Raw genomic sequence first — 27718 nt, forward strand, 5'->3', positions numbered from 1 at the left:
AACAAAGACCCCTAGCATGACGTCGGAAAACACAAGACCTTCCTTACCGAATCGAGTTGGCATCCCTTGGCCTTGGCGCCCATTCTCATTTGCTTATATAATGCAAAGCATAACCCTTGGGGCCTTGGGGGGAAAAAAACTGTGTAGGTAGGTTTGGTAGGCCTGGTAATTAGGTTCTGGGCTTGGGCGGTCTCAGCCTCGACCTGGATCAAAAAGTGGGCGTGCGTAGGTACAGTACCTACCTTGCCGTAGTGACGTGATTTCAGACCAGTGAACAGAGCTCATTTTAGCCTAAAAAAGACGCAAACATTGCTGGCTTTCCTCTTCCTTGCTCCTGCAGCTGCCTGCATCTGCACAGAAGCTGTGGGGCTCAAAAAATGTGGTGGTGTTGTGACTCAGGTCGTTATGTAGTACTTTTGCCTGATATCTCAGGCTCAAGAGATCCCCCGACCCAACTTTGCTTCCATGGTGCTCTTTAAGGATCCTTCCAAACCTTTCCTTTCCAACTGGAAGCGGCCATATCGGATGGAGGCTTGAGCGGTTGATTGGTCGGACGAGGTGTGGAGCCACTACAGATACTGTACCGTACTTACGGAGTACAGTACCACACACCAGCCAAGTTCCAGCCCAGGTTTTGGTACACGGGTGAACTCGGCACTTCTCTGCCATAGGCGTCCCCTTCCCTGCCTGGTCTGGCGCCGATATGCCGCTCGGATCTGGCTAGTTGCGGAAAAACAAATGTCACGACACTGATCACTTGACTCCGCGACGAGGGATCCCCATCCAAACCTCTATTTTGATTTGCTCCCGCATTCGATTGTTCATATCTTCTCTGGGATTCATGCATTGGTGGCTGCCACGGTGGTTTGCTGTTATTGTCGTCTGTGGGTCGGCTGCGTCCGACCGAGTAGGTTTTTTTTCTCTCTAGTGAGAGGCGACGCAAAAAGGGGACCGTTTGGATATCAGACTGAACTGAATATCACAAAGCTCGACCAGATTAGCACGAAATGTGACGGGGCGCTTCCTGTTGTGGTTCTTTCTTTTCTTCCACGTTTTTTTCTGACTTTGGCTTTCTTGCTGATTTCTTTTCATCACGTTTTTTTTTAAATTGTTTTATGCAAGTACGAAAAAAGGGCTTTTTGTGAACACGGATTGATCGGTACCTTTAAATTAATTATTCAACTCCTGCCGCCTCCTGAGTAGCCCAATTTTTGACAGACACGAACTTGTCTTGACTAGAACTAGGTACTCTAGTGTCGTGGATCGATGTCGGACAGCTGTCTTGCTGTATCTAGGGAGATTTGACTTTGAACATGCGCGTCCTTGACAAGGAGCTGCTGTCGAAGCCAAAAACAGCTATCGACGCAACCTGCCAAGCCTATCTTATTTGCACAAGTTCGCAAAGCCCAATTGGCCCAGTACCAGCTTAAAAAAATGCCGCTACTGCCATATGGGCTTGTGGATACGCTGCCTTTTCTAGACCCTGTTCTCATCGCTTCCTTGCATTCTGAAACAGCAGACGTGAGCGCGATGGATTTTCACCCTGAATAGCAAAACACTGTTTACTTCGCAACTGTGTGTTGATATCTATTTTGCGAAGCAACTTCTACTGTCGGGGGTTTCCTAACAGTCCCCACGATTCCTGGTGTCATCGGGGCGGTGAGCGACTTGTATGCGTGACATGATGGAGGGGGGATAGGTGGCGCACATTTGGAGCTGTGGGTTCCCGCCCCGTCGACCAGCCGCCGGACTCTCTAGCTTGGCGTACATATTGCTGCAAAACTCGTGGCGAAATACATTGCAGGTTGGCTTTAGTCGCCAGTCAGAATAAAGAATGAAATAAGCTATTCCACTTTGGTCCCCTCCAAGCACCCTTAGGGCATTTTTTTCTTGTCGATGGAATAAAACATCAAGAAGTAAAAACCAACATCGTCAGTAACGAATCCAAGCTTACCTCGTTTCGACTTTTTACTTCTGCATTCATCACCTTCAATCCAATATCGTACACCAACTAATAATTCCCCCCCAGCGAATAACATCGTTGGGCTGCAGTGAGGCTACTCGTCGGGACCCACTATACGCTATCTTGCGGTAATCCATTGGTCGGTCGGCGTAGCACTGCGGACCTAATTCTGTGGGTAGATCAAGGGTTTTTGTGACAGTGCGCTAGCCCGGTCTAGGCAAACTGTGCCCTTCCCTGCCCTTCAAGTCCGTGCCGTGGCAGTCGACTTATCCTGCGCCTGCCCTTTTTGCCTTTTGCTGCCCTTACAGTTTGCACGCTCTTGTACCGTCATCTGCGACTGGACTCGTCCTCTCACTCGCCTAAGCTCAGATTTGCGAGGAATCGACCCACTTTGGGAAAGCACCTACGATTGGTGGCTCCTCCCTTCCTACGCTTTCCTCAATCTCCGCACCGTAGGAGAAAGGCACCAAGAGCAGAACGAAGCGCCTATCCGTATTGCTACTGTAGTTACCTTAGGTATTGCACGCACCACTCCATACCAGACCACCACACACGTCGGCACGGTCATTCATCAATCGCATCACTGCATTCGAATTCTGCCCACTTCAACCCCCCGACCGAACCACCACCCACCCACGCCAAGTTCGCCAACACCACTCTTCCATCCGCACAACTGCTTCAACAAGTGTCGTCTGCGTTGCCTCGAGCAGCCAGCGCACTGTCCGCTTCCTGCCTCACGAGTCGTTTTCCTTGTCCCAACAACCAAAACAACAAACCGCCTCCGACCCTGGCGGGCCCAACGATAACCTCATCCGCCCTCTGCGTTGGGCATTGATCGCCTGCAGCCCTCCCAGCCCCAGCCGATCATGTCCAACGAAGAGGTCTACGCCGTGGCCAACGGTGACACTATCGCCGTTGTGCCTCCGAAGCCCACCGGTTTGAACTCGCCGCCCGACAGCAACAATGCCATGAAGCTCGACGGCAGCGATTCAGAGCTCAGCGACCTCGACGATGCAATCGCCGCGGATCTCCAGGCCGCCCGGCCAGACGGTTCCGCAACCACCGCGCCTGCTCCGACCGCTTCCGAGCCCGGACCCGAACCCAAGATCGATATCGGCGAGGTGTTGCCCGCCGAGTATTCGGGTACCGTGCCTGTCTTCAGACCGACCATGGAGCAGTTTCGCGATTTCAAGCTCTTTGTATGTCTTTGAGCGTTATCGGCGCGGCCCCGGTGCCTGATGATTGTACAACCAGAGAACGGCTTACTAATTATCGCATTACGTTTTGCTTTCCAGATGGAAAAGGTGAACCCTTACGGCATGAAGTCTGGTATCATCAAGATCGTACCGCCGCAGGAATGGAGAGACTCCCTGCCACCGATCGATGATCTCGTCAAGACCATCCGAGTACGCGAACCCATCAAACAAGACATCATGGGTTCCAATGGAACGTACCGCCAGGTCAATGTGCTGCACCAACGCTCCTACAACCTACCACAGTGGAGACAGCTATGCGACCAGAGCGAGCATCAACCTCCCGCACGCAGAGGAGAGCGTCGTGCCAATGCAGAGAAGCCGAAGCCTGCGCCGAGGTCGAAGCCTGCTGCGTCCGCCACCAGCAACGGTACCACGACTACCACAAGGGGACGTCCCCGCGGTCGCCGCGGGCGTGGAGGTCGTGGCAAGAGCGTTGCCAGCACGAGGAGAGAGTCCACGGTCGAGTCTGAGACGAGGCCCATGACTCCCGAATCCCCGACCGGCGAGGAACACACAATTGCCGAATCAGTCGAAAACGAACCCGGTATCAAGATCGAGGAAGATGAAGATGATGCGCCTGTGATGCCTAGACGGATGGGAGCTGTCAGTGGCGGCAAGGGAAAGGTTCAGTCCACTTCGGCTCGGCGCAAGTATATCCGACGTGAGGGATCTGCCATGATCGACGAGGCTGCCTTCAAGGATTGGGACTATCGCATGGATATCTCGGATTACACCCCGGAGCGTTGTGAAGAGTTGGAACGTACGTATTGGAAGACTCTCACGTACGCCCAGCCACTGTACGGAGCCGATCTGGCTGGTACCCTTTTCCATGAAGACACCGAATTGTGGAACCTAAACAAACTTCCCAACCTACTCGACGTTCTTGGAACCAAGGTCCCGGGTGTCAACACCGCCTATCTTTACTTGGGAATGTGGAAGGCCACTTTTGCCTGGCACTTGGAGGATGTCGATCTCTACAGCATCAATTACCTTCACTTTGGCGCCCCTAAGCAGTGGTACAGCATCTCGCAGGCCGACGCGCGTCGCTTCGAAGCCGCCATGAAAAACATTTGGCCAACTGAGGCCAAGGCTTGCGACCAGTTCTTGCGGCACAAAGCCTTCCTCATCTCGCCCTCCCACCTGCAGCAGTACTACAACATCAAGGTCAACAAATGCCTGTCCTACCCAGGAGAGTTCGTCGTCACTTATCCTTATGGATACCACTCCGGCTACAATCTAGGATATAACTGCGCCGAGGCTGTCAACTTTGCCTTGGACTCGTGGCTTCCCATGGGCAAGATTGCCAAGAAGTGCGAGTGTGCTCAAGCCCAGGACAGCGTTTGGGTTGATGTTTACGAGATCGAACGCAAGATGCGCGGGGAATCAACCGAGTATGAGGAAACGGAAGATGAAGACGAGGAAGATGAAGAGGATGACGATGTGTCGATGGCTGGCCTGCCCACTCCACCATCGAGCCTCATGGTCCGCGTCAAGGCTCGGGGTCGCAAGCGCAAGCGAACCGGGGCAGATGCCGAAGACAGACCCAAAGTCAAGAGGATACGGCTTCGCATCAGATCGCATGTGGAGCCGCCCTGCTGTCTCTGTCCTAACAGTATCCCGGGCGCCGAGATTCTTCCCACGGATGATGGTCGCAAGGCCCATCGTCTTTGTGCGCTCTATCTGCCGGAACCTTTTATTGAGGTTGTCGACAATCAAGAAGTTATTGCCAACGTCGCCAATATCGCCAAGGCAAGACTGGAGCTGAAGTGCCTCTACTGCCGTTCGAAGAAGGGTGCATGTTTCCAGTGCTCCCAGAAAAAATGCCCCAGATCTTACCACGCCACTTGCGCGGCTGCTGCTGGCGTTTTCGTTGAAGAAGGCGAGGTCCCCATCTTTGGTGAGGATGGTACCGAGTATAAAGAGCAGGCTTTCGAATTCAGCTGCCGTTTCCACCGCAACAAGCGGGACAAGAAATTGGATGGTCCCGCTCTGGAAATTAACACACGTGTCAGAGACGCCGCTTCAGCCCTCAAGGTTGGGGAGACATGTCAAGTACAATACTATCGCGGGGAAATCTTCGCGGGTGTCGTTGCCGAAAATCGCCCAGACGAAGAAACTCTCCTACTTGACATCATCCCCAATGGGTACGACACCCCAAGTTCAAAGAAGGATAGGAACAGCAGACTAACCCAACATAGCGATCGTGTCGAGGTTGAATGGAAGTGGATCTTGGTTCCCGATCCTTCCGAATTCCGCTTGCCCAAGGCCTCACCGAACGCGCAGCCCATGCCAACGTCGAAAAAGGCTCAGGCTGAGATTCACGCTACCAAGCGGGCAGGAGAGGAGCGGCCAAGGGCAGACGATATGTTTGCCGAGGGTTTCAGGTGGGCAGAGTTCCATACCTGCGACAAGGACGAGTTCAAGAATGCGCCACAGGGCAAGGTCGACTTGTCCAAGGAGTGTCAGGTGTGGCATTATCTTGGCAAGACATCCACAGATCTTCGACCACAGTACACCGAAGACCTTGCCCGTCCTCAGCATAACCCGAAGAGCAGCTTCTTGGAGTCTATCTCCAAGCCGACCCCGCCTCGCCGCCTGTCGATAACTTCAACTTCTTCTGCTGAACCTCGCAGGTCTTACACTCCGATTCCTCTTCCCAAACTCCCTCCCGGCGCTCTCAAGACCGAGAAGCCGTACGTGTACAAACCCCGCAAGTCGATCTACGAGTCGCAATTCTCGCCACAGACCTTTGCCCCCAAGAACCCTATGCCCCCTCCCGCTTCGCCGTCTTCCCAGCCACCAGCTGGATCCGACCCGCGATTCAAAGTGCCTTCTGCCCCCGCTTCTAGTACCACTTCTGCCGCTGCCGCCCCAACTGCGATTTCAGGAAACGCTACCACGACCACCAACACAACTCAAGCCAACGCTTCCACTGCTCCAACCCCTTCCACGTATGTATCCCCCTACACCTCGTCGAATGCCACAGCCGCGAATACAGCGCGCCCGGCTGTTGGTGCTCCGCTTGGGCCGCCCCCACCCAAATCTACTTGGGCGAAGCCAGCATTGCCAGCTTCTTCACGCCGACACACAGTGTCTGGCGGGGCTCCTCCCGTCCCGAGACGAAATTCCCTGAGCGGTGTTCAACCGCCCGCGAGACCAACTCCTGCTGCTGGCGCCACTCCCAGACAGTCTAAAGTTCCACTACCACCTTATGTACTCCAACAGCAGCAGAAGCAACAGCAGCCTCAACAGCAGCCGCAGCGCTCGCAGCTTTCTAGCGTAGCTCAGAAGTATGCTTTCTTCCAGGTGAACCACAACAGGTATGATCGCCGCCCCGCTATCGAATCATGCATGGTTGACGTCAAAACAAAGTAGCTAATGCATGACCGAAATAGGGACTCGTCAAGATATCGGACACCCTACGCCACCTGGGGTGGTTTCACCAATGGCTACGAAGGTAGTCTGCAGCGGCAATTGATGATATCGACCACTCGTGCTCGCTCTCGATCTACTGTCCAGCACCGACGTGGTAATAGTTTCAACTTGGGTGGTGGGCTCACCGGACTGACCAAACCTGCGAGACATCTCAATTACAGCGACACAGAGGATTCACTCGACCCCATGGACACCTTCAAGTTTCCTATGTCTGAACCAAGTTCTGTTCCCAACTCGGTTCCTCAGTCTCCATCTTCAATATCGCTCGACTTTTCGATGCCATCTCCGCATTTGACGGCAGCCACGGCACCTTCGCCCACCTTTCCTTCGCTGCCCGACACCTCACTTACCCTGTTCGAGCCATGGGATAGCGCACCCTCAGCCACTAGCCCAATGTTCCCATCGCCACAGTACGGATCGATGTGGCAGCAGCCTTTCATCGGACCACTGAGCTTCATGGAGTCAATGTCTCATACTCTTGGTCCATTGGGGTCGATGGGTCTGGGGCCCCTTGGTCCTATGGGTTCCGGGTCTCAAGGTAAGGGTTTCTCCAACGCCACTTAACGACCAGTCCACGATGCTAATTTCATCCAGTGGGTTCTTTTGGGGGCTCGGCCGACGTTGTTTTCACAACGCCAGCAATGACGATGAATCCCACAACGCCACCGCCCATGAGTCCTTTGACGCAGCATGTGCCATCGACGCCACCAGGATCCCGCGGGTCCCAGTTTGTTTCGGGGACTCCGTCGGTGCCAACGTCACCTGGATCGTCGGTGACAACTTCGCATCACCAAACGCCGGAGCAACAACTGAGGCAGCAGCTTCGCAGGATCTCAGATCCACCGCAGTCACCGTATAGTCCCCATATCCCTTTTCTTTTATACCCCGATTCGGTCACCACAAATGAACAGTGAGAGATGAATTATGGTGAGGGAGAGAAGTCGCAAGAGAGAAAAGAAGAAAAAAAGAGAAAAAAAAACTTCTTTGAAGAGTCCAGTTAGAGTTGGAAGACGAGCGGTGGTTGGGGAGTTTGCAGATGGTGGAAGAAAAAACACAACACATTTATCATTTGAGGAGAAGGACAACAAGCTCACACGTGCGGTTACTCACTTTTGCAGGTATCGTTTCCGGTGTTTAAATCAGCCGAGGTCGCGACATAGGAGCCGCAGCTCTCTAAGCGGGTTCAACCAGTTGCAAGGCCAGATTCTCAACCTGTACCCGTCACTGCCGAATAACAACGTACCCAGCAGCACTTGAGAGGAGCTATGAGATGAGGTTACCCCGAGAGAGGAATCAAAAACGGATGACAGCGTTGGAAAGGGTGAGCCGAGCTGGAACACCTCGCCAATGAGGCCACGCAGAAAGGCGGACGGTGAAAACGTGGCGCGGCCATGATGAGGAGGATTGAAGATTTACGACTGCATGAGGATACGATGATCTTTGGATTATGTCAGCGAAAGCATCAGTTGCGCTGGACCAAAGATTTCCAAAAAGAAATCGAAAAGCAACGGGTATCACAGGACAACTGATCATTGAACGAGGGTCATTACTGACGATTTTGGGGATGAGATGAGTTGCTGGATCCGGCTGCAACGAACGTCCCACAGTCAAACAGCTTCTGCTTTTTGGGCCGTCGCCCAAGACCAGTACGCAGGACGGGCGCGAATTGCAGCATGGGGAGACTGGCGACCGCGCGATTCATTTGTTCAAGAGGGCCATGAGGTCTGAGGACAATGTCGACACTGCGGAAGATGGCAGTGGATTACATCGCGAGAGTACGTGGAGGAACAGGTTCCGAGGCTTTGATGGATTGCCTTTTTGAGGAACCTGATATCTGCAGGAAAAGGGTATCTCTCTTCTTGTGTGTTATAACTAGATATGGCAGGACGTTGTGCGTCAAGGTGACCAGTGGATGGGGGCAGGGACTTTTTTTCGACTGCTAGAGTCGGTCATTCCATTCTTGTCACTTGCTGCCCTTTTTGGGAGCATTATCATTTGTGTGTCATTTTTCCCCCTTCCCCATCTACGACCACTTCACCATGTGCTTCTTTCGCTGCCGCCCCTACCTCCCTGCCTTTTATTCAACACTATTGGGTTTAGAGGAGGATCAGGAGGCTTCATTCATTTCTTTTCAAGGCGTTGAGGGCTCTAAACCTTCGAAATCGAGCAAGAGGAGGCCGATTACATTATGGTAGAAAACGGGAAGGTTTTTGGAAAGGCGACCCTGTGGAGGGCGCCTCGGCTATACACAAAAGTTCTCATTTTCGTTTGGAGGCCTTCTTTGTTTCTTGGCAAAAACAAGGCTCAAAGTGGTCTACCAGAGTCAATTATACAACGGGGCGAAAAGCGAACCCCATTTATTACTGAGCGAACAAAACAAACGTCCCCCACAGAAACGTGTTTATGTATATTGATAACTGTCCAGCCTTGTACTTCAAAGAGTTTCAGAGTTGCAGCCACCCGTCACTATTAGTAGCAAACATGTTTTTTATAGGCCTGTTACTTTGGTCTTCTCGGGGCTAGAGTTAATGTGACGCCCTCGAAGTGGCATTTCTCAGGGGACGACCAATTTGTGCTATCAATTGCTACAGATACAACGGAAAATGGGAGGTGGCCAACAAGTCCAGCGACATCAAGCGTTTTACGACTGCCCTTAGCATTGATGGGTAGGTACTTTCTCAATGGCATGATTGGAAACTGACGGGTCAACAAAGACACTTGGGAATGGTACACATCAGGATCGAGATGTTTTTTTTTTTCTAATGCCAAGTGAGTGGCACGAATGGCGTGACGTTGTCCGCGTCCTGATACAGACAGACCCGATATCACTCTGAGCATTTGCCTGTCAGGTTCTGTTGTCCTATCAGAGCCTTTGCAATAAAAAAAAAAAAAAAAAAAGGCAGCCGCAGAAAGCAATCAATCAATAAATGGAACGGTGAGGAGGCAAATATCGATTCGCTTCTGCAAGATCGCGCGGCAATATAACTTTTCCAAAGAGACCAAAAATCCGGTTCTTGGATGGTTGTATGGATGTATGGATGTCGAGTGCCCGTTTTTCCAGGTAGGACAAAAGACCAAGAGCCCAAGACATTTCCCCCTGTCGCTACCGCAAAGCGACTCGCCCTGCCAGAGATGAACAAGAACCGAAAGGGTCTCGAATTTCTTATTGAACAACTACAACCAATCAGTGTTTGGTGGGGGATTGTCCTGGCGTCTTTCGTGGCCTGTGAGTGGCTGCTATTTTTGAGAGTTAAGCGCCCGCTCCGGGGATGTTCAGACTCCAGAGAGCTCGCACGACTGACCCCTCTTTTTTGATTTATGGATTTCTTTACCCGTTAACCTTACCACGATCTGGCCAAGTCATCTCCCACCCATTTGCATCGCAACCACCACGTTACCTCGACCCGGCTTTTATTGTCATTATTTGGGTATTATTGTTTCCTTTCATATGCGTTGCTGCCGCAGATGATCCGATAATTTTATACCCAGGGGCCTGGACCCTAGTTGAGGTTCGGCTCAGGGTATCTTTTTGCACGGCCTGGGTTTGTTTAATTACGGAGACGGGAAATGGCTGGCAGTAATCTCACCGGATCCTGACGAATCCGGGGCGGCTCGAAGGGCAGAGTGCTTCCGGCCGACTCATTTGGCAGACATTGTGGTGTTTTTGCGTTTCTGCGGAAAGACGGTGGTACTTTGGTGCTGACAAACTGGCCGCAGCAAAAACGTAATTACACAACAGGCCATCATTAACCTATACCCGTCAGCTCTGCTACTTGTTATGTATGAGATGGGAGCTATAAGACCACGTCGGCGGACATGCCAATTCCCATAAAAAAGTCATGTCCATGGTGGACTAAAAGTGGTTCAGGTGCCGGCCGCCCGTTGAGGCCTGCCGCCTGCCAATCATATGTCTAGAAGGGTGCGGGAAGCCAAAGTGAGCTCGTGGCAGTTGCGGGTCTGAATCTCTTGGCCATGAGGGCGATTACCGGTAGGAAGTGGATGAGCTATTGGCTGAATACAGTGCCCAGGTAGGGAAAGAATAAGCTTACGTCCAACCCTGGTCTCGACTTTGAATCATCTTCTTAATCTTTTTCTTTTTCTTTTTCTTTCAGCCAGCCTTGTAGAGCACACATGGCTTGGTTTTCGAGGACGCTATTACTAACACCAAGTCTACACCAGCAACTAACAGCCCTATAAGTGCTGATGGTTCCCATGGCCAGACTGATCTCCCATTTGAAAGACATCTTTCCATCACCAGCCACCTAGGTCATCATCTGTACCAAGAATTGGCAATGAAGGATAATCAACTCTAGAAGCGAATTTCTGATATGGGGTCGAGTAATAGTAGATGTCTATACATGGCAGTATACGCGTGGCAGGATTTATCCTCATTGGACTGGGCAGCGCGACACAAGCAATTTTTTTAGGCTTAGCATACCTACGTATGGAGACCACGGCGCCTACCAGCGACCATAAGAAAGTCCCCGCTTCGAGTTGCAGAGGTTTGGGCGCTTGCCACACAGAAGGCAATCTGCCCAAGGCAAAAGAGGTAACCTTCCCTTCTTGCTTAGGTCCTGCTTCGTACAAGTGCTTCTAAGAATGGAATTGATGTGCAGAAGTGGGGTCCACTCTCCTTCCCGCCCAAAACAGGCAGTTGACCATACAGACGTCGTTTTCCCACTTTCCTCCCGCCATTCTATTCTTTGCCCTACCCACCTCGCCTACCACACCACCTATGGCCGGACCCTGTACGTGCATCTCTAAGAGGGGATGTCGTTTTCCGGGCGGCTGCGCTGGGTCGTCCGCCGTGAGATTACCGCGCAACGCTTCCCGATTTAGAGCAGCGGACAGGGGTTGATGCGCGTCTGGTTGGGTCGTTTCCCTCTCTTCTGACCTTCTCTTTGTAGTGAATGTGGATGGCTGCTTTTCGCATCTCGCTTAAGTCTCGCGGTTGCTTGCATGCCTTCCTTAGGAGGGGACTGTATTATCTTATACAACATGGAAGTCTATAATAGGAACCATGCCTCCTTTCCTGTGTTCGGGTTGAACAATAATATTTGTCTTTTATTCCTGGCATCAATCAAAACATTCCTTTTTTTTGGATTGGCATCGATAAACATATATCGAGTTCACTTTCCCTTTTCCTTCGCCGTTTCTTTCCTATTTCCTTATTTGGTCCTGTCCAGTCTTGTCGTCTCCTTTTCCTTTGACCGGCATTTCAATTTTCTGTCTAAGCACGAAGTTACGAAAGACAACAAAACAAAAACTCAAGAAAAGCGAAAGGACATTGCATCGAAAGCACACGAAAGAAAACGAGGACGCCGCAAAGCACACGACATTCCAAGATGTACTCTTCGATAATACTCGCCACGGCGTTCATCGCCTCGGCCTTTGCTGCCCCGGCCAACCCCAACTTGAACCTCGCATCCGCACACCCGGGCTCGCACTCAGCCGTATCTGACTACTTCAACATGCTGGCAAAGAAGGTTCAGGAGGCTAAGCAGCTGCCACAAGGTGGGCCAGTATGTGATCTTTCCTCGGTGCAACTGCCCACGGTTCCCGGTTGTAAGTCTACCCTACCTTGGTGACTCCTCGCGATGAATATTCGTACCCAAGATACAATTAAGACCCAAACCAACTGACCAAAACCAACTATGCTATCAACAGCGAAAGAGCCAATGCCCCTTCCCGGAGCTGGTTACAAGCTCAAGCACGTCGCCCTCGGTCGTGGCACGCAGAACTACACCTGCTCGCCCAACAACGCCACCGCCATCCCCGCCGCGGCTGGTGCCGTGGCCACCCTGTTTGACGCTTCTTGTATCGCCTCGGCCTACCCGGCCCTCCTGATGGAGCTGTCGCGTGTGACCGTCAACTTCAACCTGACCGACCTCAACACGCTCGCGCCCTCAAACTTGCTCATGTCTGGCCACCACTACTTTGCGCCCAACATTACCGTGCCCTACTTCGACCTTGGCCCCCTGGGCAGCTGCATGGCGGCTAAGAACGCATCCGAGCCCGCCCCTGCCGACGCTGGAAAGGGCCAGGGTGGCGAGCCCGCCGTGCCGTGGCTTAAGCTTACCACGAGGGAGGGTGCCACGGGCGACCTGCAGGAGGTCTACAGAGTTGGCACCGCTGGCGGCAGCGCGCCAGCCACGTGCAAGGACATGCCTGCTACCTTTGAGGTGCAATACACTGCGCAGTAAGTTAATTGCTCCTCATCCTTTGCCTCATACTTGATTGTATCTTCGGTTGCTAATAATACCGCGTTTGGCCTCGAACAGATACTGGTTCTACGCCGGCAAGAAGCCCACACAAGAATGAGACATGGTTGTTTAAAATCTTGTTTGACCGTTCCGGAGCTTCCACTTGCACGAGATACCTAGTTTGATGTTCTGTTTTCGATTTTTATTTCGTCTCCCTGTTGATAAGGCGTTGGGGTGGCGCTGTTTTTCCTTGTCATGTCTTCTCTGACCATGTCGGAGTATTTTTCCTTTTATCTCACTCGAGATTTACTTTCTCGCTGGCTTACACTTGAAGGATTCCCCACCGCTACTTTAGCCTAGCTGGGCGGCTTAGCTTCATGAGAATATTTAATGCGTTAGTTTCTGAACTACGTTCGTGGCCTACCTTGATTATCATTTTTGCAACCTTGATATCAGTTGATAAATAATACCAAGGTGAGTGAGAGGGCTTCTCCACCAAATTCTTTTTTTAACCATGTGTATGATGCGAATGATTCTAGGGCAACCGCTGGTGATCGTTGTCGTCATATTCAATAGCCGATAATTTCACAAACGAACTCCAAGCCCATCCGCTCCTCGGCCTCTGCAAACTCCGTAGGATCCCAAAGAGTCCCAGAAATGTTATACAGAGGATTCGCGTATAGGCGTTGCAGGTTATGGGGCAGTATTTTTGGTGTAAGGGGATGGGACTCGGACCGTTCAAAAGTGCCCGCCTTGGCGACCTATGTATGCTGACATATGTGGGTAAAGCCAAGTTCTGCTATGCATTCTGGGTTACACTGCCATTCACTTTGGCGTTAATTTGATACTTTGGGAGACTACCTTATGCAGCAACCTTAGGGGACATTCCTGGCCTCGGAGAAAACACACAGCGGGGTTTGCTCATAAGCGTAAGCAGACCAGGGATGTTTTTGACCAGGAAGATTGTTAACTCGTTACGAACATGGACAATCAGATGCCTGTCGAAAATCCTTAGGCCCATTTACAAAAGCTTACAGGCAGCCAGCAAGCGGACTCTTCTAGGGTAAATTGCTGCTGTCGAGGACAACCGGCTTACCCGGCCCAGAGTTCCACAAGAATGCCAAGTAAATATATCAAGGCTTCCCCCCAGTAACCCACAATCTTTTCTTTTGCCCAGGGACCTTACTATATCAGGCAGCTTGCGCATCCTAAAAGATGAACGATGTCGCTCTTGCCGGGGCGACTTTATGTAGCTAGGGGGCTTGGCGTCCAGGGATTGGTTACGGAGTAAGACGGATTTGAGGGTAGGACAATGATGCCATTGGCCATCAAGATAAATATGAAGGACCATACATACCATGGTGGCGACACAACATAGCGGGAGACCCCCCTCGCGCACCTAGTATAAGACTATGAGGGGAGTCTTGAAAGAAACCTAGTTCGCACCTTCCAGGTATCCTCTTTAACCCCCATCACATAGTCTCAAGGAGCGCCATGGTTAGAAGAATCTCCCTCATCGCCTGCCTTGGCCTTGTGGCCGGCTTACACGCGCATCAGACGACAGACTCGTTCAGAAACGAGGCTAGGGGTGCTAAATTCCAACACCGCTCCCGCAATGTTCCTCTGTCTGATCAGTCATACGACTATATCGTCGTCGGTGGTGGGACTTCTGGAATTGTAACGGCGCAGCGGCTGGTCGAGACGGGCAAGACGGTTTTGCTACTTGAGCGCGGCGGTCCGTCGTACTACTCGGTGCGTTTTCTTTTTTTTTTTTTTTTTTTTTTTTTTTTTTTTTAAACCTTGGCTCATGTCACCCCCTATTTTCGCGACCATAGTCAACCCTAAACTGGAGACGAAAGATACTAATATTGAGTCCCTTAGACTGGAGGCAGGCCCACGGTGCCGTGGAACGACACCGCGACCCCTCACGACATCCCCGGCCAGTTTTACGTAGTGTTGCTTTCTGGAGGCAGCTTGTGCACCGACGTACCTGAGCTAGCAGGCTGCGTTTTGGGCGGCGGCTCGGCCGTCAACGGGATGCAGTTCATCCGGCCGCCCAAGACTGACTTTGACAACTGGCCCAAGGGCTGGAGATGGGAGGACGGGCTCGACGCCGCGGCGGAGCGTGTTTACCAGCGGGAACCCGGCACCACCATGCCTTCGTCGGACGGCAAGTTCTACGACAATGCTGTCTATGATGTCTTGTCTGAGGAGTTGGCCGGCATGGGTTGGTCTGAGATTGATAGCAACAAGGAGCCGGAGAGGAAGACCAAGGCCTACGGGCCACCCGCGGCCCATGTGAGTTTACTTTCCAAGCAAGAAGCAAAGTGCTAAGCTGACAGCAGTGTTCTTTTTGGTGTAGGTCACCAACGGCCGTCGGTCCGGTCCTGCAATCTCATACCTACCCCTGGCACAAGAGAAGCCCAACTTCACACTGAAGCTCCACACCAAGGTGATCCGTGCCGTGCGCACCAACTCAACCGTCACGGGGGTCGAGGCTCAGTCTGAGTCAGGCGAGCGGCTCATCTATCCCGTCACGCCCGGAAGCGGCAAGGTCATTTTTGCAGCGGGAACCATGTCGACGCCGCGGCTGCTGTTCCACAGCGGCATCGGGCCCCGGGACCAGATTGAGATGGCCCGACTGTCCCCGGATAACGTAACGCTGCCGCCCGAGGACGCATGGATCGAGTCGCCCGTCGGGATCGTCAGGGATCATACCCTGTATCTGATGGATTTTGCAGTCAAGGGTGGCATTGACACGCTCTCGTTGGAAGAGCTTGCGAACCCATCGCAGGAGAACATCAACCTCTTTGCCAAGGGGGCGGGCCCGCTGGTACAGACCTTCAGGCTCAACTCCTTCACATCGGTCGAGGACGTTACGGGACACAAGAGGTACTTTGTCGCGAGTTGGAGCTCGGTGGCGGAGAACACCATCTCTGGCAGCCTGCAGATGACGCACGGGTCGACTTCGACGGGCAGGCTTGGGCTGACGGCCGAGGGCAATACGGTCTGGACGCAGAACCCGTGGCTGCAGACTGAGGGCGACAAGGAGGCCCTGGTGGTGGCCATCGATGAGCTGCTGGCCATGAGCAGGAAGGAGGGAAGCCGGCTGGTTTGGGTTGGCTATGGCGGCGAGAATGTGACGGGTGCGGATATCGTCGAGAACGTCGCGGCCCAAAGTGCAGTGCACATGACGGGCACTGCTGTCATTGGTACCGACGATGGGAGTAAGGGCGGCAAGGCAGTCGTCGATCTTGACACCAAGGTCTACGGGACAAATAACCTGTTTGTTGTGGATGCCTCGATGCACGCCGACCTGCCCACCGGTAACACCGTGGCCATTGTCATGGTGGCGGCTGAGAGGGCGGTTGAGAGGATCATTGCGCTTGGGTAGATGGACAGTGTTTGCGGTACACTGGTGCTTTCTGTGTGAATCCTGCCTAGTCTAGCTGGACATCCAAACAATGTTCTGGTACTCTGATTCTGAAGAAGGTACATCACCCTCTCTGTGACATGGTGGTTGGCTATCTTGACTGCGTTCCATAGCTGGGCTATGACTGCTCAGATTTCTCTGGTACAAAATCACGTTAGTTTGTGCTGCAATACACCTAGAGCAATTTATTACTTTGTGCCACTGTTTTTATCCAAACCTCAGAGAGAGAGGGCGTGGTTGTGGTTAAAGTCATTGCATCAAAAATAAAGTGCACAGTACACAGTAAATAACAGTGTGTTGTGCACCATTGAGACTGTCTGGAAATTGGGCAAGGCAGGACCATGTCAAATTTCAATTCAGGGACCTCCCGTCACCAGGCGTTTTGATCTTGTCATGCATGCTAACCAGCCTGTAAAACAAAGCAGATGAGGCAACAAGACTAACTGTTCACTGGATTGAACACTTGCCCCCCACCGGAGCCCATGATCAATTAGACAGAACCTGTCTCGGATTTAGGGGTCCTGGGGACGAGCACGCATGGAAGCATCCAAGCGCGTGTTGTCGGCCGCGTCGTCACGCTTGTCCCGGCTGGTCGACCTCACCGGTCGGTCTGGATGCCTCAGGCGTGCAAACTTTTGTGACCGGGTACCGCCGGCTTGGCTGGTAGATGGCGTGCATAGGCGGGGCGAAGCTCCCCCCTTACTGCGGGGTAGCTTGAGGCAAACCGCATGGCCAACGCGAGCTCAAGCTGTCGCAGCTCGGGGGTATTCCAGCAGCCACAGCAACAACAAAAACAACAACATCAACACCACACCCGCGACCAAGAGATTCTATTCTTCCTCCACTTGCTCGATTTCTCGGCGGCCCAATCTCTGTGTGGCTTCATCATCTCAACCCCGAGTCAGCAGTGCACTCTCCTTGAAACGGAATTGTACAAGCTTGACCCCAAACTCGGCGATTCTAGCTGTGAACATGTCGGCTCGTGATATCCTCCCGGACAACTTCCGTCCCGTCAACTATGACCTCCAGCTTACCGATCTGGACTTTGACAATTGGTCCTACAACGGAACCGTTGAGTAAGCATATATGAACATAAAGAGATCTTGACTACTTGTGCTTGCACAATTACTAAACACGCACCTAAAGGATTTCTGGTGAACTCACCAAGCCGACTACTGAGATCGTACTCAATGTATTGGAGATCAAGCTCAAGGAGGCTCAACTGGAAATCCAGGTTCGTTCCTTCACTTGTAAATGAAAATGAAAACGATCACCAACTCACAAGATCAAAACACCCGATTACAGGGCACCAAGGCAACTGTGAGCCAGAGCACCCAAAACTTCACTTACAATGACAAACAACAACGCGCCACCATGGTCTTCGAGGAGGAGATTCCTCCTTCAGCCAAGGCCAGCCTCAAGATCAAGTTCTCCGGTCTCATAAACCATGATATGGCCGGGTTTTACCGCAGCATGTACAAGCCTGCGGTTCCCGCAGCTGCCTCAGTTCCACGAGACGAACAGTTCCACTATATGCTCAGCACCCAGTTCGAGGCATGTGATGCTCGCCGCGCTTTTCCCTGCTTTGACGAGCCCAACCTCAAGGCCACCTTTGATATTGCCATCGAGATCCCAAGCGATCAGGTTGCCCTGAGCAACATGCCCGTAAAGGAGTCCAAGGAGACGGCGCCAGGGAAGACACTCGTCTCCTTTGACCGTACCCCCGTCATGAGTACCTACCTGGTTGCTTGGGCCGTCGGTGACTTTGAATACATCGAGGCTTTTACCGAAAGGCGGTACAACGGCAAGCAGCTCCCTGTGCGTGTCTACACCACCCGTGGCCTCATCGAACAGGGTCGCTGGGCGTTGGAGCACGCACCCAAGGTTATCGACTACTTTAGCGAGCAGTTTGAGATCGACTACCCGCTGCCCAAGTCCGACATTCTTGCCGTGCACGAGTTTACCCACGGTGCCATGGAGAACTGGGGTTTGGTAACATACCGGACTACGGCTGTACTTTTCGACGAGAAGCTGTCTGATGTTCGATTCCGCAACCGCGTTGCCTACGTGGTTGCTCACGAATTGGCTCATCAGTGGTTCGGCAACCTTGTGACTATGGACTGGTGAGTGACCGTGTAAAATATCGCACCATTTGTCCTTTGAAGCTCTGTTGCTCCAGGTTGCTGACCATATTGCAATTTAGGTGGGACGAGCTTTGGCTCAATGAAGGCTTTGCTACCTGGGCAGGATGGCTCGCTACTGATTGTAAGTGAACAAAGAAGCTGCTGGTAAATGACAGCATATGACACATACTAACTTCAAGAAAAAGACCTCCACCCTGACTGGAATGTCTGGCCTCAGTTTGTCAACGAGGGAATGGGCATGGCATTCGAGCTTGACTCCATTCGCGCCTCGCACCCTATCCAGGTCCCCGTTCGCGATGCACTTGACGTGAACCAGATCTTCGACCATATCTCATACCTCAAAGGATGCAGTGTAATTCGCATGCTGGCGTCGCATCTTGGTGTCCGCACCTTCCTCAAGGGTGTTGCTATGTACCTCAAGAAGCACCAGTACCACAATGCCAAGACTGACGCATTATGGTCGGCCTTGAGCGAGGCGTCTGGCACTGATGTTAACGCTCTTATGGCGCCCTGGATTGAGAAGATCGGACATCCAGTTCTTACGGTTACGGAGAAGTCCAGTGATGGCGCCATCAGCGTCAAGCAATCGCGATTCCTGTCCACTGGCGACGTCAAGCCCGAGGATGACACCACCACTTGGTGGATTCCTCTGGCGTTGTCGGGCAAGGTCGGCACAGCCGAAGGCGAAGTGCAGTCTCTTTCTCTGACAACCAAGGAGGAGACTATCACCGGTGTCAGCGATGAATTCTACCTGCTCAACTCCAACGCAACTGGATTTTACCAGGTGAACTACCCAGCAGAGCGTCTGGCAATCTTTGCCAAGCAGCTTGACCGTCTGGGCCCAGCGGACAAGATTCGCATCTCTTCGTCTGCATCAGACCTTGCCTTTTCCGGATACGCAAAGACTTCATCTCTGCTGTCCTTCCTGGAGGGCTTCAGCAATGAGACGGAATATCTCGTTCTTGCGCAGGCTCTTGACGCAGTTGCCACTCTCAAGTCCGTATTTGGCGAGGATGATGGCATTCGTGCTGGTCTGAATGCATTCTCGTTGAAGCTTATCGAGAACCAGGTTGACAAACTCAGCTTTGACGTACCTGCGAATGACAGTTACACCAACAGCCTCCTACGAAAGAGGATTCTATTGGCCGCAGTTTCAAACGGCCACGAGGGGTAAGATTTGATGTGCCGGACGTTCAGGTCCTTCGTGTTGTCCCAGAGATGATTCTAATCTTTATTGTCCTCGTAGTGTAACGGCTGAGGCCAAGAAACGATTCGACGCCTATTTCAACAATGGAGACAAGTCAGCTGTGCACGCCGACCTGCGCATTACATGCTACCGAGCAGCCATCCTCAGCGACCCAGCGACCGCTGTCCAGACGCTCAAGAAGGAATGGGCAGAAACCAAGGCCGTGGATGGAAGGGAGGTGTGCCTCGGTGCCCTGGGCCATGTTCAGGATGCTGCCATCATCAAGGATGTTCTCCTGCCGTTCCTCTTCGATGCTTCCCCGGATGCTGTGCCGCCGGCCGATGTGCACATCATGGCCACGGCGCTGGCTGCGAACCGGGTGGGCCGCCCACTCTTGTGGGAGCGCCTGCGCGACGATTGGGAAAACTCGGTGGTCAAGAAGCTTGGAGGCAACCCTATTCTGGTCGACCGCCTGGTCAAGAACTCGCTGGGCAAGTTCACAGATGCCAAGGTCGTCGACGATATCACGGCCTTCTTCAGCAACCAGGACACGTCGGGTTTCAACAGGACTTTGGAAACCGTCAAAGACAAGGTTCGGGGCAGAGCGTCGTACAAGGAAAGGGACGCCCAAGTCCTGAAGGAATGGCTGAAGGAGAATGGATACTTGAACAAATAGTTGGTATCGTCCAAGGTTGGTATTTTTAGGTACCGTAAGTTAAAGATCATTAATCTTTCAACTCTACATGGAGCGCAGTAGCTCTAGAGATCACCACAGAATCTTTGCCTAATACAGTCCATTGCAAGATGCTCAGGCAGGGGCGCCATGAAGTTGTCGACCTCTGCTTCCCAAAATTCGTTGTTAGGGTTGACGAATTTGGCGCGGACATACCCCCAAACCAGCTGGCAGTATGGAATCAACGATACCAGTGCCCTCGTCGCCATCAGCTATAATGTTCATGCTCCTGATGTTCGCGTGGATTAAAACAACATTGTCACCTTCAGCACGGTAACAGCTTATAAGCTTGACGAGGTCTTCATTTTTGATCCGGGGGTCGTCGAAATCCACGTCGTGGTCCGCCAAGAAGGCGCCGTGAAACTTGCGAGCCGACTCGAACGGCCCGCCAAAATTGCCAAATGGCGTATCCAGACGCGGGTCAAAAAAGGGGCCACAGAGGACGTCGCCGACCACCGTACCGCTGTTGGATTGGGGCACAACGCGCAACTCTTGCAACACGTAGCGCAGCTGTTGGAAGATTTTCTGCTTGGACTAGCCGAACCTCTTGTGCCAGCTGAAAGGCAGTTGGTCTCCACTGATCCGACTCATGACGATATATTTGTGACCTTGGTGGACAAAGGCGCACTGTATTTTTGGAACAGGTATGTTGATGTGTCGGGCGAGGAAGATGACTGCGTGTGCTTCGGCCAGGGTTGTCATGCGCTCAACTTTGGGGAAGAGACCTTGTTTGCACAGAATCCATTGTGATGAGTTTCGGAGCGATCCACATAGAAAGTACGGACTGTTGCATTTATGGACAAGGATGGCAGCCATGCGCTTCCAGCGATTGGCGTTGATGAACTCATGCTCGGGGCTTGAGCCAGTCATGGCGGACGGGGCTTGGCTTTCCCCATTCAAAAACAAACATCGCGCCCGGAAAACCATGCTGCATACGTTGGCGAACATCCAACAGTTTGATTACCTGCTGTAGGTCAGTCAAAACACGTGGCTTCTATCTGATCACGTTAAATACCTACCCAGGTACCTACCTACCTACCTTACCTAGCTCTCTAGCTAGTTACTCTTCATGGCGGGCATCACATTAATGTTTGCAACACTTGCCCAGTTGTCAATATTATTAGACTAAATTATATATACTAATGACTCCAGCTGACTAACTTTTATTTGCATTGCCGTTGCATTATCTTTAAGGGCTATTTATTATACTTCGTAAGAACTGAAGGCGGTTGCATGTGGTTCCTTCCAGCCGGTGACTACTGTTGATTTTTATTGATTTGTTAGGTTCAAGGCATTATTCAAAGGGGTTTGGACATGTTCGCTAGCTTTGGCATAATTCAAAAAGTCATATGCTGTACTGGCATCACCTATCTTTGCTATATGCATCTGGCCAAGATGAATTCGGTCGACTTACAGAATCGTCGCTGTTGACAGTTGAGGAGCACTAGACTCCACGTCAGCAGCCACTGTCTCAGCTTGTCACCAGGGCCCTACAAACTCGCAGGGGCCAGGTCGAGAGGTGTATTCAACCTCTCCCTGTCTCCTCCCCTTTTTTCTTCTTAATCTGGTATCATGGAAGTTTCCAACAAATTATGTTGGCATTCATGTACCTACAGTAATTTGATCATAAACGGTTAACCCCATCAAATAGGTTGCTTTACAAAGCAGATGGCTTTTGAGACATTGGCATCCATGCAAAAGTCACCATTGTGGGGGGGATCGCGTTTCCCAGATCCGTTTGAACTTTGGACAACGCAATCTAACAAGGGACCAAACCTGACCTTTACCCAGTTTTGTTTCCCTTTTCCCATTGCCTGGGGGTTTGGGGGTGGGTGTGGTGTGGCAGCCAAGTCAGTCAGCCAGCCAGCCAGCCCAGTCAACCATAAATCAGTCAGCGGAATGGATCACTTGCTCCATTGATTCTGCCGCCTTCTTTTTGAGTCTTTCAACGTTTACCAAGCAGAATCGCCTTTGTCCAATCCTGACCTCCGAGCCTCTTTTCTTTCTTCCTGCCCCCAACCGGAGTTGTTCCCCTCACCTCCTTTCATTTTCTCCACGTTCTGCAGTTCCATCCAACTCCTCGGGTCTTGCGCCACTCTTTTTTTGTCGTCCTTTATTTTTTTTTCCTGAGGCAAGACGAAGAAAGCCCCCACCCACCCAAGACGAGATTTCGTCATCACGCACCGCACCGAACCGGAGTTTATCGTCGATTTCAATCAACAGTCTCCGCCGATCACTCGCTCTTCTACAGTTTCTGCATGACTACACCGCACCACCTACTCCCGTAGATCATTATTCGCGTTGCATAGGTTTTTTTATTTTCATTTCGTGATAACCTAGTTCAGCGGAACGCGACCGCTTGCTGCCAAGGATGAAACGCGCCTCGTTAGAACTCAGCGAACCCATGCGTAACATTGAGGAGTCGATCGGCTCTCCAGACCCCGACTCAGCCACGGATGCCGTCGGTGACAGGTCTCTAGCCATGACCGCTGAAGCCGATGAACACGACGATGAAGACCTCGACACAGTAGACGCTCCTCGCACGTATACACCACCCCCGCACATTGCCGCCCGATTCTATAGGCCCTCCCAGAACAGGCGGAAGGACTCGGCTGCGTCCTCGCGACGCAACTCCATCTCCTCGGCACACTCGCGCTCTTCCCACGGCTGTAGCCGCCAGGCCGGTCCCCAGAGCAAGCACGTCGCCCAGCACCTCCGCCGCGCCTCGATCCTCGAGGACCGCAAGGCCCGGCTCGCCGACCGCGCCGCGCACGCCGAAAAGGTGCGGCTGCGGGCGGCCATGGCCAAGGCGGCAACCAAGGACACTTCGGTAAGCGAGGAGCGCGCGCTCGCCGCACAGTTGACACGCGAACGGAACCTGGCCGAGATCGCGGCCACGTGCGCGGAGGAGGTCAAGCGGGCCAAGGCCGTGGCCGAGTCGATGAAGGAGAAGCGGGAGCAGGACCTACAGAAGCTCAAGACGCAGATCGAGGAGCGCATGGCTGAGGCGAGCAGGCGCCGTGAGGAGCTGCGGCGCAACGCCGCCAACAAGGCATCGTCTCCCTCGCGGGCCAGGGGCCAGAGCCAGAGCATGGGTCCCAACCGGAGGGCTACTAGAGCGCTGCCAGACGTCAAGGAGGAGTCTAAGGAACCAGAACGTCGCATCCTGACGCCCGAGATGGCGGCAGGTCAAATACAGTGGTGGTGGAGGGCGACGATGAGGCGCAGGATCGTTTCGCAGTTCCAGGCTCTCGGCCTCACAATCGACGGCGTCCGCGAGGCGACCTTTGAGCACATATCAGCACTCCTTGGGCAGGACTCCGTGCTACTAATCACGTCCAAGATCCTCAGGATTTGTGGTCTGCAGGAAGGCGCCGTCGGGTCGGTCAGCGAGATGGCGGCAGTCAGGACATTCCTGAGCGCGTTCCTCATTCTTGGCCACCCGGCGCAGGTCCTTAGCAACAAGGACGACAAAGGGGAAAAGGAGCAGGTTGGGGCAGCTCTGGCCCACCCCCTGTCTAAAGATGACCTGGCTAACCCTCAGTTGCAGGAGCTCGTCGGGAAAGCAAGGGATCTCTTGATCTGCTTCGAAAATATTCTACCACGGCTCACCTCAACGAACCGGCACATGCCGCCCCCGACGCTGAGCGCCGAGCTCCCAGAGGCATATGCGTCCTTCTACAACGCTTTCATAGCGTGGAAGGCGCGGGATTCGGGCGCACTGATCGACGTGATGCTCATGCAGTTTGTCGAGCTCGACGCCATTTGGCAGACGGTCAAGGACAGCACCGACCCCTCAGTGACGGAGTCATATCGCCAAAGCATCCAGGACAACCAGCTCATGCTCCTGGTCAGGATCAAGCGGCTCGCTGGGGCCGAGCAGGGCAAGAAGATGGTACATCAGGCTGTGCGGAAAGCCAGAAAGGCCAGGGCTGAAAGCAAGCCCGTCGGCGATACGAAACCTAGAGAGGCCGATCACACCGTCGAAACTGCCATGGGCGATCTTGGAACGGCCGAGGCGGCAGCGCAAACAGAGGATCCCGCAGCGAGTCCTGTGCCATCTTCGCCGGCCTCGGGTCTAGGCGAAGTTGTCCAGGTCGAGATTCGTGTACCAAGGAATCGTCTTCTGCCAGACAATCGCGTGCTGACTCACGAGCTGGCGATTGATAAGAACTTTCGTCTCTCTGCCGAGGTGTACAAGGAGCAGCGCGCGGCCTTTCTCGCTCCGCTCTTCCAGCAGATGCGGGACACTATGGAAGGGGAGGGACAGCAGGAGCACTTCATCCTGCTATTAGAGGTGGCCAAGGAGATTCGCGGCAAGCTACAACGCTTTGTACAGCCGGGCAAGTCCATGCACACGTTCATCGGCGAGGTCCTGGACACCGAGGTGGCGTACCAGCAGTTTCAGACCGGTAGCTTTTCCTACGAGAAGTTCTTTAGCACCATGGGCCAACTCCTGCCAAAACTCTGTGCCCCAGTCCGCGACGACGAGGTCAAGGATCTTGTGGAGCAGAAGCTGAGAAACGGAAACTACGTCGACCGGCTAGAGGCCCTGATGGGCTTTGTTGACGTCATGTCAAGCGACCACGCCAACTATATGTTGAGCCTTACTGCGCCGACCATCCTGCAGCGGTCGGCTGAGTATGAAGCAAAGGTGTTCGCAGACGCTCTTGAGACGAAGCAGCACGATCTATCGGCAGCCAAGGCCGCATGGCGCGCGACGAGGGGTAAGCTTCTAGCCGAGGCCGCCCGTCGTGACCCCGAGGGCATCAATCATCCGGCCTCCAGGCCGACCCCAGACAAGATATATGCGCAGATGCTCGTTGATATTTTCACGAGACTGGGCCAGCCAGTGGCCCTGGAGGAAATGCCCGAAATGCTGAGGCTGGACCATAGCCGGGTGGTGAGATGCGGAGCACTGACGAGGCGGATCGTGACGGCTGGCGCCATCCTTCTGCAATGCAAGAACATACTCAAGCGTGATGTGCGCATGCCCTGGCGAGCCGAGGCTGGAAGGCTCATGACTGTCCTGGAGGCGGCCGACGACAGGAGACTCAGCAGTGACGGCAGCGAGGATGGAGATCAGGCTGTCGTGGTGGATGGCGTCATGGCTGCACTCGAGGCCGGGCGTTGCATGCCCGAGGCGACCAAGGCGAACCTCCGGGCACTGGTGGCCAAGATTACGGCTGCTAGTCGCGACGTTGTCAGCAGCGGCAGCAGCAGCAGAGGAACGGATCCCACGGAACCCGTCCTCAGGCTTCTTTTGAACCGACTCCGAGGCCATATCTTTGCGCGCGTAGCGTCGGCCTCGGCGAGCGAAAAGGTCCGCACGGCCAGCACCGCGGGCGAGAAGCTTGCCGGCCTGGGACTGGCCGAGTTTGTCGACAAGGTCAGAGAGATGGTTGACGAGATTGGACGGGTCGGCACAGTCGACCGTGAGGCGCATTCCGTATGGTGGGAAGCAGTCGCGGCCGAGGTTGAGAAGGAAGACCAAGCTGCTTCTGCTTCTGCTGCCGCTGCGGCTGCTTCACCTTCGAGCTCTGCGCAATCTCCTACGAAAGTTTGAACGGGGATCGGTGGTTGTAGCGAACTTTGTTGTTCTTTCCGCTAGATTGATATTTTTTCATGGCGCAGCAGGTTTGTTTTGGGTATACGACGCTACCGGATGATACAAGGGGGGGACTCGAGGGTACAGGCGTTCTTAATTTTCTCTCTCTCTTGTTGTCTCTTCCAGCGGGCATTATTGCTATGTGTTTACTGTTTTTACATCGACACGGGATATGGATGGGGGTATGGGCACTGTTATCGGCGTTCATCTGGCTTCAATTTATTATCACGCTGCCTCGGCGAGGTTGGCTTTTTTCTCTTGTTTGTTTTTTCTTTGTCACATATCCCATGTGCTATGACGACTACTCTTTGCACTCATCTTGAGGACGTGAGCTCTTTCTATCATCGATTGCGTTTGGCTTTTCCCAAGTCATAGACAGCACAGGATCGCGATCGGCCGTTTGCCATTCCTTTTTTTTCATCTTCTTTATCGCCATGGCGGTCGGGTCTGGTCCCGAGGGGTGATAAAGTACATGTTCACGAATACACCGTATAGATTTTTTTTTCTGGGTGCAACTCGTTCATGATGCTTTGTGGTGGATTGCTAGCCGAAACGAGTGTCACCTATCACCTTGTCGTGGGAGCTGGCTGTCTTTTTTCACATGAGGCGGAGGGTGCCGATGGCAACACCAGTACCAATTCTCTGGACGGACGATCGCGAAGTCTTGAATTTATCACTGTGTTCTGTAACACAAGGCCAGGTCTACGCGGTTTGGATGACCACAGTAACCCGATTATCAAATCAGCAAGTTGAGGAGCACACAACATGAGAAATATCGGTACGATGTCTTGGATCGCGCGACTTGTGTCGGGTATACATACGTGTACGGCTTCCACATAAGCTATACGATCTTGCACTGCAATTTGAGTTATTTTTTCGTCTCTTTTTCTTTTCTTTCTCTCTCTTGAGATACGATCGAGTGGTTAGTCCGTGGGGATGGATACCCTGCTCGTTCACGGTACGACACCTATTTTGGAAGCGAGATTTTTTCCGAAGCAATCATGGGCATCCTCATTTTACTCAAAGTAGTGATACTTGAGCCCCCGCATGTTAGTGTTCTTTTTTTTTGGCAAGAGATAGCCGCTCCATCACTGTCGGTACCTGCAGATGGCAAGGTCCCGGTTTGTAAACACTTTCAAATAGAATATTCGCATCGTCATTCCAAGAGTCCTCCAGGAAGGTCAGTCGGGGGCAGAGAGTGACTGAGATGGGTGCCTTTTTTTCCTTTTTTGGCACCGGCTGACGGAACTAACCACTGGGCCCAGCTCGGGCGCGTGAGATTGCGAGTGGGGGATTTTTCGAAAGGGGTGATGATGTGATGATGGATGGCAGCAGGGCGAGAGTTCGAAGGTAGCAAGGGCGGGTGGGTCACGACGCCGACTTTGGAGAAAGCCGGGGGCGGGGAAGGGGGTGGAGTTGGTAGTGGAGACTGGTGATTACAGGTACAGTAACACATACTTGGGGATCGAGGATGCATGAGAGAGGGGAGGCTGTACATGAAGATGAGGAGGAGGATGGAACCGTTGGTATTTTACGCACAGTCACAGCAGACAACTGTTGCACGGGGAGTATCGAGAATTTCAGCGTTGGCAGGCAGGTCGTTGGCATCGGGACAGGAGAGGATGATAGAACGAGAGTAAGAAAAAGGAAAGAAAAAAAAAATACCATGAGGTGAGCGCACACCAGACGTCGTCAATAAGGTGTTTTTCCTCGAAGATTATGTTCTTTACCTACAACCAAGGGACAGCCATGAGTCG

The 27718-nt window shown here is 52.9% G+C and overlaps 6 protein-coding genes across 8 annotated transcripts; 5 read left to right on the forward strand and 1 right to left on the reverse strand.

Moving 5' to 3' along the window:
• Positions 1–2277: 2277 nt before the first annotated feature.
• Positions 2278–9153, forward strand: MGG_09186 (the record flags this gene model as incomplete). 2 transcript variants are annotated; one of them, XM_003709750.1, is made up of 5 exons in its annotated part: positions 2278–3162; positions 3259–6539; positions 6615–7192; positions 7249–7507; positions 7773–9153. In XM_003709750.1, 5 exons carry the CDS (start codon positions 2830–2832, stop codon positions 7909–7911), a joined length of 4590 nt encoding a protein of 1529 aa, XP_003709798.1. In that variant the 3' UTR covers positions 7912–9153. The 2 variants fall into 2 exon arrangements, with proteins under 2 accessions (XP_003709798.1, XP_003709797.1); XM_003709749.1 differs by having other exon boundaries at positions 2830–3162; positions 7249–7802.
• A 1752-nt stretch (positions 9154–10905) lies between these two features.
• MGG_14557 (uncharacterized protein) lies at positions 10906–11412 on the reverse strand (the record flags this gene model as incomplete). The annotated part of the gene is made up of 3 exons (XM_003709751.1): positions 10906–11006; positions 11097–11247; positions 11371–11412. The coding sequence occupies 3 exons, from the start codon at positions 11410–11412 to the stop codon at positions 10906–10908; spliced, it is 294 nt and encodes a 97-aa protein (XP_003709799.1).
• Positions 11413–11506: 94 nt separating this feature from the next.
• MGG_09188 (malate dehydrogenase) lies at positions 11507–13276 on the forward strand. Its single transcript, XM_003709752.1, has 3 exons — positions 11507–12219; positions 12322–12853; positions 12936–13276. The coding sequence occupies exons 1-3, from the start codon at positions 12000–12002 to the stop codon at positions 12973–12975; spliced, it is 792 nt and encodes a 263-aa protein (XP_003709800.1). The 5' UTR covers positions 11507–11999; the 3' UTR covers positions 12976–13276.
• A 1075-nt stretch (positions 13277–14351) lies between these two features.
• On the forward strand, positions 14352–16251 carry MGG_09189 (cellobiose dehydrogenase; the record flags this gene model as incomplete). Its single annotated transcript, XM_003709753.1, has 3 exons — positions 14352–14609; positions 14739–15155; positions 15220–16251. 3 exons carry the CDS (start codon positions 14352–14354, stop codon positions 16249–16251), a joined length of 1707 nt encoding a protein of 568 aa, XP_003709801.1.
• A 413-nt stretch (positions 16252–16664) lies between these two features.
• MGG_09190 (aminopeptidase 2) lies at positions 16665–21531 on the forward strand. The gene is made up of 6 exons (XM_003709754.1): positions 16665–17366; positions 17437–17524; positions 17596–18413; positions 18494–18555; positions 18620–19604; positions 19681–21531. Exons 1-6 carry the CDS (start codon positions 16828–16830, stop codon positions 20294–20296), a joined length of 3108 nt encoding a protein of 1035 aa, XP_003709802.1. The 5' UTR covers positions 16665–16827; the 3' UTR covers positions 20297–21531.
• Positions 21532–22296: 765 nt separating this feature from the next.
• Positions 22297–27174, forward strand: MGG_09192 (the record flags this gene model as incomplete). 2 transcript variants are annotated; one of them, XM_003709755.1, is made up of 2 exons in its annotated part: positions 22297–23843; positions 23904–27174. In XM_003709755.1, 2 exons carry the CDS (start codon positions 22725–22727, stop codon positions 25917–25919), a joined length of 3135 nt encoding a protein of 1044 aa, XP_003709803.1. The 2 variants fall into 2 exon arrangements, with proteins under 2 accessions (XP_003709803.1, XP_003709804.1); XM_003709756.1 differs by having other exon boundaries at positions 22725–25919.
• Positions 27175–27718: the final 544 nt, after the last annotated feature.

This window comes from Pyricularia oryzae, chromosome 1 (assembly GCF_000002495.2).
Source record: "Pyricularia oryzae 70-15 chromosome 1, whole genome shotgun sequence".
Lineage (NCBI taxonomy): Eukaryota > Fungi > Ascomycota > Sordariomycetes > Magnaporthales > Pyriculariaceae > Pyricularia > Pyricularia oryzae.

Excerpts from the sequence above, each read along its gene's own strand:
- MGG_09190 (XM_003709754.1), top strand. The coding sequence starts at position 16,828 with ATGGAAGCATCCAAGCGCGTGTTGTCGGCCGCGTCGTCACGCTTGTCC. Across the intron at positions 18,556-18,619 it reads AGGATGGCTCGCTACTGATT|ACCTCCACCCTGACTGGAAT; the intron begins GTAAGTGAACAA and ends TTCAAGAAAAAG. Across the intron at positions 19,605-19,680 it reads GTTTCAAACGGCCACGAGGG|TGTAACGGCTGAGGCCAAGA; the intron begins GTAAGATTTGAT and ends TTGTCCTCGTAG.
- MGG_09188 (XM_003709752.1), top strand. The coding sequence starts at position 12,000 with ATGTACTCTTCGATAATACTCGCCACGGCGTTCATCGCCTCGGCCTTT. Across the intron at positions 12,220-12,321 it reads ACTGCCCACGGTTCCCGGTT|CGAAAGAGCCAATGCCCCTT; the intron begins GTAAGTCTACCC and ends TGCTATCAACAG. Across the intron at positions 12,854-12,935 it reads GAGGTGCAATACACTGCGCA|ATACTGGTTCTACGCCGGCA; the intron begins GTAAGTTAATTG and ends GGCCTCGAACAG.